The sequence below is a fragment of the Poecilia mexicana genome, unplaced genomic scaffold (assembly GCF_051168715.1).
Source record: "Poecilia mexicana isolate PSO_F unplaced genomic scaffold, ASM5116871v1 scaffold_20, whole genome shotgun sequence".
Taxonomy (NCBI): Eukaryota; Metazoa; Chordata; class Actinopteri; order Cyprinodontiformes; family Poeciliidae; genus Poecilia; species Poecilia mexicana.
This window is the reverse complement of record NW_028263389.1, coordinates 24,159,603-24,172,841: the sequence shown is the minus strand read 5'-3', so window position 1 is coordinate 24,172,841 and position 13,239 is coordinate 24,159,603. Positions and strand designations below refer to the sequence as shown.

Genomic DNA, 13,239 nt, shown 5'->3' with positions numbered 1-13,239 from the left:
CACAGCATACCCGCAATGATTTTCCTTTTGCTAAATTAGTTTCAGACTATTCCTTCTAAGCCATTTTCTTACACATTTGAAAATAAAGTGAAGATCTTAAAGGCAAATCAAGCAATTTAAGTACATTTGTAACAAATTGCACGAACATCCTGTAATTTTCCATCACTTCCCAACTCATTTGCAGAGAAGTGTGAGCAGGTGATTTAACTGAGTGAGCTATGGCATTGAGTACAAGGTTAGCTCTCCTCCTCTTCAGTGTGTGTTTATCAGAGAAAGCCCCAGTATTGGCTGCCTCCTGTGCATTGCCTCCCCTTCAGTAGCCATCCAATCAGAGGCAGCAGCTTCCAGTCAGAGCTGTCAGTGCACAGCAGCACTTAGAAACAGAGCAGATCCTTTTGCATTAGCCCACCACTTTGGCTCAGGTAGGTTCATTAAAACAAACACACACAAACACTGTCATTCAGAACTTGAGCAGAATTTTTTTGGTAGTACCTCAGTGTATTCAGCATTGTCGGCTTCAGCTGCTAAAACGAGAATCACGTCATGTGTTTTGAGTGGATGTGCACGGAGGGATGCAGCAAATCTCAGAGCAGAGCAGAGTCCTGGACTGAGACTAGGCTGTGTGTCGATTATGTGCAGTGTCAGTGTGTCTCCATGGATCATTACTGTCTATCACACTTCTCATATGGGGTAAGATACATTGTTGCTGATAAAAAAAATTAAAAAAACTTGCTAAGGGTAATCAGCTGATAAAGTAATCAATACTAAAGGCTCAAATTGTCCGATCATTAGATGCCCGCCGTGGTTACGTAGATATTCTCCACACATTAATTATGAATGCTTTATGCTATTCATCCAGATTTCATATTCTGCCTTTAGACGGCATTTCTCTGATGTATTTGTGTGTGTGTGTGTGTTTTAGGGCAAATTTTAATTTTAAAATGTTTCATCAGTTCAATGATCATTTTGTTGCTGTCCAGTGTTCTGAAAGTCTACTCCACTGATTAACAACCAGACATTCAGCTTTTTATATCACTGCCCACCTTACATAGTGCATCCTAGTGCAGACAATTGGTTCAGAGTCATAATGAAAAGAGGGTTTTTTATTTTTCTAACTGTAGAACTTAAAAAAAAACAAACTTGCCTCCATACTGTTTTTATTCATGCTTTTTGCTGCCATTAGGTGCACGTTTGTGTATTGTGGTAGTGCAATCAGTCCTTATAACACAGGAGCACAAACATTCAGCAGCTCCACGTGATCTTGATCTGTTGGAGCGTTCCACTCTGAGATGAAGGAACAGACAGGAGCAGAGTCAGAGCATGCCTCTGCTTTCTGTGCAGGTCTGGCTGTGTGTGTGTGCATGTGTGTGTGTGCGTGTGTGTGTGTGTAAGTTTGTGTGCATGTGGGTGGTGAGTGTAGTCATTATAACGACAGAGTTATTGTGATTTTGCACTTGTGGTGTCTTTGAAGACAAAACAAGTTCTGGCAGCCCCCACAGTGAGCAACATGATTTAAAAAAATAATGCTTATTTATACTGGGGAATACTTTATGTATAATTTCAGTGCTTTGATCAAATGGGTTGGGAGAAGCATGATATTGCTGTTGTTTGGATGCTTTTCTAACACACAAAGTGTTCCATATTTTTCATAAACATCTTTATGGAAAATAAACAGACTCAATAAGAAAACTAACTATTAAGCTGCTGGAAAAATATGGAAAATTTTGTCATCATTGATAAAGTTGACAGTATCAGGAACTGATCGAAGAATAAATAGAAACAAACTTTACAGTTTGTTTTTGCAGTGCATTGGTTCCATGAGATGACATTGCTATATAAATAATTTTGGAAAATAATTAAAATAAAAGAAATTCAGTTTGATTCATCTTATTTAATTGGACTCAATTGGATGATTGAGTCCAATTTAGGACTCAATCATCTTGTTACCAGAAAAAGTCAGTTCAGTCCAATTATACACAGTTATCAATGCAGTCAGTCAAATTCAGTTTATTATTCACAGTGTTTAAAAAGTTTCAATCTATGGAAACCCAACAGACTGCATGGAGTCATTTATTTGCAGCATTCACTCATCCTGGACAGGCATGTGGTGACAGTGGAAAGGAAAAACTTCCAAAAGAACCAGAGCCTGGCTCAGTGTGAATGGTTGTCTGCCAACATCCACTGGGGCTTTGAAAAGACAAGTTGTATCAAGGAGTATTGCTGCAACCAAAAGGAAAATTCAACTGCCTAAAGACTGTTTGACCGGAGAGACCCATAGTGAGACGGTTTCAGGCAAAACAATGCCAAACCAAAAGAATTGCACAGAATCATAAAGATAGAATCATAAGTAATATATTTAGACAGTTTATCACCAGAAAAAGTTGATTTGGAGTGAGTTTCACTTTAGGTTGTTGCTCTCTAATGACTGCTAATCACATGAGCCACAGAAGGGCGTCATTTCTCCTTAGCCTCATCTTAAAACTTTCATGCATAGAGGTCACTGCATTTGACAGCTACAGTATCTAAAAACCATTTTCTTGTGTTTCTTGTGGATTTTTATGTTATGAATGCACACAGACTACTGAAGTGAACTCTAGTGCATCATACTTTACACTGCATTTTCTTGCATTTCTGCAAATAGCAACATCCAAAATGGCAGAAAAATTAAAAAGCAATATCCAGTTCCTCCTTCTATTGTAGAATCTCTTGCAGGTAAAAATAAAAATGTAGTAACCCCTCAAGACTGCTACTACCGATGTATTTTCCAAATAACAAATTTGTATTTAGAAAAAATTACAACTGATCACCTAGAAAAAAAATCCAAGATTTTTCTTTCTTTTTACAATCATTTTTCCCAACTTTTATGCCTTGAGAAAATCAAAAACATTTGGAAAAAACAATCTTGACATAAAGGATCATAATTCATGCATGAAGGCTTGATAACATTTCTGTAAAATACATGTGTGTGTATTTGTTGTATTAAATTTTGGTTCAGAGATTTCTCCTCCCAGTGCAACATTATGTTCCAGGATATTGTTACTATGTGGACAATCTCTCACAGAGATTAAGTTCTTTCAGCATATTGATTTATTAAATTTGCCTTTACCTCTTTTATGAAGACACCTTGAAAACGGAACATTTTGCTAAATAGGTTAATAAAAAACTTTTACAGTTCATAAAATTTGATATTTATGTTGTGGGGTTTTTCTTCCAACAGTCAAAAGTACCTTTCCTTGATGAGGAGTGTTTGGGACAGCTAATGGTTCAAACCAGCTTAGATGACACCACATCACTTGTTTGTTGCAATATGATGAATCCAGTTCATATAACGGAAATAAAACATGTCTTGTTTTGGCTGCTTCCTTAGATCCTGCCACTGTCTATAAAAAAAACTGTGAGAAAAATTTTACTTTGTTTAGTCAGATTCCTGGAATACATTTTTCAAAGCTGTAATATTTAAGTCCAACAAGAAATATAGAGAAATATATGTAGTAATATACATTAATTTTGAATTTATGCACATTTCTTTGTGCACATTCTTGTGTCCATTTCATGCATAAGTTGTATTAGCTTCAGTTTATCTATTCACCAATCCAGTCTTCCCCAGCAATAATCATACCCCACACTGGCGAGGGTCATTAGCTCCAGGTTGTCCTCAGGTGAGGTGGTGTTGGTTCCTAGTTGTCTGGTGGGGTGTCTGACGTACGACCGTACCTGCCTTCTGCCCAGGAACAGCTGGGATAGGCTCCAGCCCTCCCATGACCCTCAACAGGATTAAACAGAGGAGGAAGAAATGGGTGAATACTGACAACCTCATGTTAACCATTATGCAGCAGAACAAGACATTAAAGTTATTACTTTCTTCAGCTTTTTCCTGAGTTATATCTGATCCTCTGTCTTTTTAGACTTCCTGTTGTCGCTCTGCTGCACTGAGTAACTACTCAGTGCTCTACATCCTCATTTAATTAGCTAGACAGGCTGAAAGTGGATGTTTGTAATTATACATTGAATAGTTGCATCAGCTTGAATTTATCTGTTGTGTTTTTTTGCTGATTTCCATTATTCCCCCTGGCATTTCAGTGCAGCCCTGCTTCCCATCACATTTAGCAGTCTGCTGATGAGGTGTTGAGGGGGAGGAGGTGACAGCTGAGCATTGCAGTGAGTGTCAGGCCTGCTGATGGTTACCATGACACTCAGTCTGTTGCAGGCACGTGTCCCTGAAGGAGCTTGTGAGAATGTATCATTGTACTCATTTTATGTTAACTCACCAAGATCTTAGCAACTGATGACATGTGATAAGGACCAACAATCTGTCCTGTGAGGAGCCAGCATCTATAGGTTCATGTTTAGAGACACACACGGGAAGTGGTTGTATCTAAGTGTGTAGTATATTTTTGGTTTTAGTCAAACTTTATGCAGGAAATAAATGGTGCTCTTAAGCTCATAATTAATAATGATACTGTCATTGTTAAATCTGCATTGTGACATTCTGTCATGAAATGGTATGGTAGGTGGTGAGGAGAGACGCCAAGACCCAGGTTATTGTGATGATGATGAATGATTTAATGGTAAGATGCTCAAACAGTCCAAGAACAAGCAGCACAGCAGACAGAACAAGCACACAGCTAAATTGCCGGTAGCACTGAATAACAGGACAACATGTGAGCGAACACAAACCAGGACTTGCAGTTCCACTGGAGAGTATAGACAGCATGCAACAGACGTAGACAGCAACTGACATTAGACAAGGACCCGACAAGGAACACAGACAACAGGTGGGTTTAAATACACACGGGGTAATCAGGGGAATGAGACACACCTGGGGAGCAATCAACGGGGAGGACAGGACTGAAACTCAGGAACAGGACTACACAGGAAAAACTCAAAAAATAAACACACAGAACATGACACATTCAGGAGTTGTGAGAGTGTCAGCCTTGAGATAACGGCACATTATGTTCATAAAATAAGAAATGACTCTGAACACACCCTGCTGGAACAGTTGTATCTTTGCTGCAAACTGATTTAGATTCAAGCACCCATTGGTGGCTTTCAAGAAACATTGCATGAGATATAACACTGTTTAGAATGCATTATGATATGAACATTTTCTCTTTATTTTAATGTTATTTTCCTGTAACATTAAAACCTGTTTTAAAGTTACAAAATTAATGAATAGGCCTGAGGAAGGAAAGCCTATTCATTAACCAAAAGGATTGCACAGAATCATAAAGATATAATCTTTATGATTCTATCATGAAGAAAGGAAGGAAGGAAGGAAGGAAGGACTTGAAAAGGTCATGTGAATCCCCACGGCTGTTTACAATTGAGTAGGACCACTGACAAATCTACCTCAAGTCAATTTATTTATGACTTGTTTACATATAGTCACATTCAGGGCAGAGAAATGAATCAGTGACATTTGACACAGGATCTAGTAAAGCAAGTGTGTGTTTGTGTGAAAAATGAGGAGGGATGAGAACAGCTTGTCATCTTGCAGGGACAATTTCTTATCTCGGAGTGTGTGTGGGAGGCTGACCCAGTCCAGCACCCTTGCATAAGAACACACATCAAACCATCTAATTTAGTTGCATTTCCTGAACTTCCTCTCTTTTTACACAGAACTGAAAGGAAAGCATTCAGAAAGCATAGCAACAGCAAGCACAACCTCCTGCTGCCAAGCCCTGAACACAACACACACATTAATGAACTCACCACAGAGGGAACTAAAGGAAAGTTAGACTGGAATTCAGATTGTCACAATGGTATGACACCATCCAGCGCTGTTCCTGTGGCGGTGCTGTTGCTGCCTGACAGTTTGCCCTTGCTGAAAAATACTAAACCACTAAGGACATAATAATAAGGAATTTGCCTCTTTAATTCTGTAAACTTGATCTGCTGTTTGTTTCTTATTTACAGACAAAAAATAAACATCTCATTTCACTTTTTAAGAAACCAAAAATTACATTAAGTGCAACAAGACATATGAGGTACGAACAGAAGAAAAAAATCTGAGCGTTGCATTTGCAGTTAAAGGGACACAAAGTTCATGATTTTACTGTTCTCCTTTCTGTTCTTTGTTTTTACACAGAAAGCTACCTCTGTGGATAAAGAGGCAGATGAAGAAGTACTGAAAGAGCCTTGCAGCACAACTGAGAATCACAACTTCATTTCTGTCACCATGGAAACAGCCGAACAATCAAAGCTGGTGATGGACTGTGAAATGGAGGGTGCTGTGTCTGATTCACCTGTGCATGAAATAGATTGCAGCGCTAGTGATGAGCTAACTGGGTTAACAACAGATTTATTAGACTCTCAGGAAGCAATATTTAGCTCATCATTAACTTATGTTCCTAGCAGTACAAGCCTGGCTGACAACAGTAACTGCTCTGAAAGCAGTCTTTGCACCCTGATGCCCTGTCAAGAGGAAAAAGACACATTAAAATTAGTGCAAGGGCATGAAGAGCTCAATGGGAATGAGTCAATCAACTCATTTCTGTCTGATACCCTTTCCAGTGCTGACAGTGTTTGTGAGAATGAGGCCTGCTGTAGGAGGCAAGACACACAAGATCATGATCAGGGTCATGAGTCAGAGCAGTGTGTTAAGCCTGAAATGTTGCCAAAATCAGAACAGCATCCAGAGCCAGAGGAAGATGATGGTCTGGTGAACATGTCAGAGCAAGAAACTGACCAAGAAACTAAAGACAAACTTGAAATGCCAGATTATCCTGAGCACGAACAAGACCTTCAATCTGAACAAGGCAATGAGCTTGAGCAATACTCTATACTTGACAATGACCCCCAGCTGGATTTGTACGGTGAACTTGACCCTGAGGCAGGAGATATCATCAATTTAGATGATGAGCCCTATCAAAGTCTAGCAGAATATCCAGATGAAGGCCCAGAGCCAGATGAAATCCTTTTTGAACCACCTTTTCATGAAGAGTCTCCATTAGAGCAGTGTATAAGAGAAGAGGTGATGTCAGATGTGTCAAATGAGTCCTACCATAACCCCGAAGACATAGATGAATGTTTGAGAGTTGAGATTGCAGCAGCTTCTTCTGACAGTGATACAGATGAAAAATGGAGAGCAATTTTCTCTTCTTCCATAAATAAAGAAGATGATGACTCATATTTGGATAGTCTTCAGCTGAGTGCCCAGGAGCTCTTTGTTCAGAAAGTTGAGGAGACAGACTATAATGATCAGGAGAGTAGCAACTTTGAAGAGGTTAGCTTTGAGGTCCCAAAAGTACCAGATGTTTTGGAGCAACCTGAGGTAGTGCCTTCCTCTCCAATGCCCCCTCAAGAGGTTAAGTACAGCCCTTTCAGCCTTCAAGGTTTGTCAAAAATATCTGAAGATGAAAGTGAAAGCTACAGAGATGCTAATCATGACCACTCCAAACTCCAAGAGAACACCAGTGTGGAAACAATCAAGAAGCTACCCAAAGACTTCTGTGTAATTCAGGAGACAAAGAGTGAAAATGTCAGTACAGAACACGTAGACTTCCAGTTAGCTCGCAAGCAATGGAGAGAAATGGAGGCGCAAATGAAAAATAAGACTGTCTTACCTGTAACAAAGCAGTCACACCTCCAAAGCAGTCACAGCTTCATGTATACACCAGTCCGCAATATTGAAAGAACTCCCAAGAAAGCGCGGGATCTGGAGAGTTTAAACCTGGTCACAGATTATTCTCACACCCAATTCAGCCCTTGTTCAGAAGACTCTGGCCTGGATGATTCCAGTTACAGGTCCCCCTTTAATGATGCTGAAACACCGATTGAAAGGGAGATTCGTATTTCAATGGAGAGGGAGGAAAACTTGAAAAGAGAGAGGGGACTGGCCAGGATGGGAAAATCAACAGATTGTGCTCCATCACGAAGTATCCCTCGATCCACAAGTACTCCTCTGACCCCATCATTTATTATAACCTCCTCACCAACAAAAGAACCAGTAAAGCATGAAGTGTCTGCCAACAATGTTATAATTGTAGACCCAAGAAATGATTTCACATTCAGCTCAAAAAGTGGCAACGACAACACAACTTCTGGGCCTGTAGAATGGTGCTCTGAGGAAAACAGTTCCAATCTAATCATCCTTGAAACATCTAATTTGATCATTCGAAGTGCCTCTGAGTTCTCCCTTAATAAAACCTGTGAAGAGCCCCAGGAAAAAATGTTCCTCAATAACCCCTTCTTCAAACTGCGGTCAAGAAGCACAATCTCCTTGGTAGATGAAGAGATAAGGATGGTGAAGCAGAGGGAGGAAGAGCTCAGAAAGGAAAGGGCAACACTGTATGGTAAAGACATGTTCAGCACAGAAACTGGCCTGTCAAATCGCATGGACACTTTGACATTTGATACCTCAGGTATAATAGTAAAATACTCAATACATTACATCACTCACAACATTTTATGTTTATTCATAATTCATGTGTGCAATCTCATTAATAGGTATTGTACCAGTTAAATGCAAGTCCTCTCCATCATCGCCAATGAAAACAACCCACAGGATGGATCGCTCTGCCTTATCCTGTGATCACAGGGTGAGTTCAGTCTCCTAGGAAGAAAACCGTCCTTCTCCTCTCTCTTTTAGCTACACTGATTCTGATTCTAGTCAGATTCAATCTCTGTCATCTCTGTTTGCTAGCTGTAAGATGAGATGCACATTAATCCAAAGTTAGGGCTATTCTCCTTAATGCTTGTGTGATCAAAGTGATCAGAAGAAAAACCTCTAAAAAGACTCACGCCAGATGCATGAAAATTGGTTTAATTTGTTTAACTGGTAAAAAAAATAATAATAATAACATGACAACACCTTCCTATTTGAAAGTTTTCAGTTTATTATATTCATGCTTCATTTATTTTTTGAAACACGTAGATTGGTGATGTTGAAGCAGTGAAAAACTATAGGAAGAACCTGTGCATCATATCTGACATACTTGAAACACATGAAAAAACATGGTGAGGAAAAACTTATTATAAGCCTGTCTCAGCAGATTGTAACCCAAACAAGATACTATGGTGTGAGGAAGGCATGATGACTGGAAGAATGGATGTCGCCCAACCTTCATCTAAAGTGATGCAGTATTCTGTGATCAAGGGAAAATAATGTACTCAATGCAGAGTCAAATATCAGCCAAGTTATTTTCTTAATAAAATGACTAAAATCCTGTGACTGTGTAAGAGTGCTGACCCTGAATGCTCTCAAAAAACAACAGTAGCTGAGATCAATTCAAATACTGCATGAGGAGATCAACATCAGTTGTGGTGCATCACATAAACCTTCTAACAGCAGAGGACCAGTCATCCAAACGTTTCAGTCATGGGAAAAAAACAAAACACACACCTTACCGTGGTGCGTTTGAGCAGACAGCTCATGCTGATTTCCATGTGTGGAATGGCTGGAAGTCAAATAAGTTGAGAGAGCAGACAGATGATAGTAATAACGGTGTAATAACAGAAGGAAATCTTTACCTGCCTTTCAGTTTCCTGAGGCCTACACCGGAGGAAGACGGAAGAGCGCCATGGCTCTGCGCTGGGAGGCAGGCGAGTTTACAAAAAACAACTAAAGTGGAACAAGTTGCCATTTTGCCATTGGAGGTGCAACTGTTGATGTTTTTATTCAAGTTAGATGCATTTATTATCGTTATTTGTTTAATGTTGTGACATAGCCTTATCTCTGCTTTTGTGACACTTTGGAAAAATAGTGAGAATGTCAGGACAAGTCCCTTTTTAATTTCAGCATCAATTTTGTGCAGTACATTAAATGAGTTTGAAAAACACAAGGTTTTGGTTAAAGCTTGTACCCTATTTGGTAACACTTTATTTGAAGGGGTGTGCATAAGACTGACATGACACTGTCATAAACGTGACATAACACCTGTCATGAACATAAAGAAGTCTTTATGAATGTTTATGACTGTTGTAATGAAGTGTCATTCGGTAAATAATGACACTTTTAATGCAAAGTTGCTCTAAAAGTTGCATTGAAAGTCCATTAAAAATGCCAACTTTGCATTATCATAACTTACAAAATCATGCAAAGTTGGCACTTTTAATGGACTTTCAATGCAACTTTTTAGAGCAATTTTGCATTAAAAGTGTCATTATTTACCGAATGACACTTCATGACAACTGTCATAAACATTCATAAAGACTTCTTTATGTTCATGACAGGTGTTATGTCATGTTTAAGACAGTGTCATGTCAGTCTTATCCGCACCCCTTCAAATAAAGTGTTACCCATTATTTTAATTTATAATGACAATTCTAGCATTTTCCAGTAACTTCTGAATCAACAGAGGTGGAAAGAGGACTAAAATCATTTATTAAATTACTTGAGCACAAAAATCTAAATATCTCCAACTAATATTCAGTTTATAAAATAAAGGGGTAACAAACAAATTTTAAACATTTTGGGGAGTATAATTTCTTAAACAAGTGCACGCCACAATAAATTATGTTATTTTGTGATGGTTAAGCACCCACTAGATTCTCTTTATTCAGGAGGGCAACATTTTGATTTGATGAAAAAATATTTTTTAACCTTTTCATGCATGAATTATGATCCTTTGTGTCAGGATTTTTTTTTTATTTCTTTTATTTTCTTAAGGCAGGCATTAAAAAAGGTAGGAAAAACATTTTGTAAAAAAATATATATATATATTATTTCATTTTTTTTTAGGTGATCAATTGTAATTTTCTCCAAATACAAAGTTATTTGAAAAATACATCAGTAGTATGGCTCATTAGAGGCTATCTGATGTCACAATATGTTTTTTTTGCCTTCAAGAGTCGTCTACAATAGACGGAGGGACAAGGTCGGTTGGCATGCTTTTATGTCTGTCGGCCATATTGGATTTAACAAAAATAATTTCTTGCATTTGCAGCTGATGGCAAGTAGTTGATAATGTATTTAATGATGCATTGGTGTCTACTTTAGTGGTCTGTGTGCATTTATAACATAGAAATCCACAAGAAGCACAAGAAAATGGCTTTTAGAAAGCTGTCCACTGTAGTGACCACTATGCATGAAAGGGTTAAAATCAAATGAGAAGAAAAAAAAATAATGGTGATTTTTTTTTTATGGCTATATTTATTATTTGTCCCAAGTTTTGTCAAAACTGTCTGAAGGTTAGAAAAAAATTCAAACAACTCAGGCAACCCGACAGTGACCTACATTCCTGAGGACCTTCTTTTCATCCTCCATGACAGTTAAGAGCAGAAGTGTCAAAAGCTCCAGGAAGTTTCCTATGTTAATTATATTTATGAACTATAAACTGATTAGATTATTGTAATAACCTACCCCATTTGAACAGAAAAAAATATTTTAAATTATTTCATCCATCCATCCATCCATCCATCCATCCATCCATCTTCTGTACACCCTTGTCCCTTAGTGGGGTCGGGAGGGTTGCTAGTGGCTATCTCCAGGTAACGTTCCAGACAAGAAGCTGGGTACACCCTGGACAGGTCGTCAGTCTGTCGCAGAAATTATTTAATCAATATACAAATATTACTTTCAGACCAAAGCCAGTTAGCAACTGAGATAAAGCATGGTTCAACTTTACAACTTGTTTTATACCAGTACGTTTTTGCCATCACTATTACCCGGGTGACATACTTCTTAACAGTGGTGACTTGCCTTACACAATTAATTTTAACTAAGCATGAAACTAATAATGATAATAATAATAATAATAATAATAATAATAATAATAATAATAATAATAATAATGCATTTTATTTGTCAGTGCCTTTCAAAACACCCAAGGACACTTTACAACATCAAAAACACAAATTAAACATCCATCCATCCATCCATCCATCCATTTTCTTCTGCTTACCCGGGGTTGGGCCCAAACTTCCCCCTTCCCAGCCACTTCTTCCAGCTCCTCCGGGGGAACCCCAAGGCGTTCCCAGGCCAGCCGAGAGACATAGTCCCTCCAGCGTGTCCTGGGTCTTCCCCAGGGCCTCCTCCCGGTGGGATGTGCCTGGAACACCTCACCAGGGAGGCGTCCAGGAGGCATCCTTACCAGATGCCCGAGCCACCTCAACTGGCTCCTCTTGATGTGGAGGAGCAGCGGCTCTACTCTGAGTCCCTCCCGGATGACCTAACTTCTCACCCTATCTCTAAGGGAGAACCCAGCCATCCTGCTGAGGAAACCCACTTCGGCCACTTGTATCCGTGATCTCGTTCTTTCGGTCATGAACCAATGCTCATGACCATAGATGATCGTGGGGACGTAGATCAACCGGTAAATCGAGAGCTTCGCTTTTTGATTCAGCTCTCTCTTCACCACGACGGACCAGTACAGCACCCTCTTTACAGCGAATGCTGGATCAATCCGCCTGTCCCTTCTTCCCTCATTCATGAACAAGATCCTGAGATACTGTACTTAAACTCCTCCACTTGAAGCAGGGCGACCCCCCTGACCCGGAGAAGGCACTCTACCCTTTTCCGGCTAAGACCATGGTATCGGATTTGGAGGCACTGACCCTCATCCCGGCCGCTTCACACTCGGCCATGAACCGCTCCAGCGAGAGCTGCAGATCATGATGAAGCCAACAGGACCACATCATCCGCAAAAAGCAGAGACGCGATCCTAAGGCCACCAAAACGGATCCCCTCAACACGTCGACTGCGTCTAAAAATTCTGTCCATGAAAGTAATGAACAGAATCAGTGACAAAGGGCAGCTCTCACCGGAAACGAGCCCGACTTACTGCTGGCGGACCAGACTCTGACACCAGTCATACAGGGACCTGACAGCCTGTATCAAAGGGCCCGGTACCCCACGCTCCCGGAGAACCCCCCACAGGGTTCCCCGAGGGACACGGTCGAACGCCTTCTCCAAGTCCACAAAACACATGTAGACTGGTTGGGCGAACTCCCATGCACCCTCCAGGACCCTGCTGAGGATGTAGAGCTAGTCCAGTGTCCCACAACCAGGACGAAAACCACACTGCTCTTCCTGAATCCAAGGTTCGACTTTCCGATGGACCCTCCTCTCCAGGACCCCTGAATAGACCTTACCAGGGAGGCTAAAGAGTGTGACACCCCTCTGTAATTGGAGCACACTCTCCGGTCCCCCTTTTTGAACAGGGGGACCACCACCCCAGTCTGCCAATCCAGGGGAACTGCCCCCGATGTCCATGCGATATTGCAGAGTCTCGTGAGCCAACACAACCCTACAACATCCAGAGCCTTATGGAACTCCGGCCGGATCTCATCCACCCC

At 40.2% G+C, this 13,239-nt stretch overlaps 1 protein-coding gene across 1 annotated transcript; it reads left to right on the top strand.

Annotated features, from left to right (window-relative positions):
• Positions 1–6,100: 6,100 nt before the first annotated feature.
• Positions 6,101–9,785, top strand: LOC106909174 (uncharacterized). The gene is made up of 3 exons (XM_014975481.2): positions 6,101–8,366; positions 8,452–8,543; positions 9,486–9,785. Exons 1-3 carry the CDS (start codon positions 6,182–6,184, stop codon positions 9,567–9,569), a joined length of 2,361 nt encoding a protein of 786 aa, XP_014830967.2. The 5' UTR covers positions 6,101–6,181; the 3' UTR covers positions 9,570–9,785.
• Positions 9,786–13,239: the final 3,454 nt, after the last annotated feature.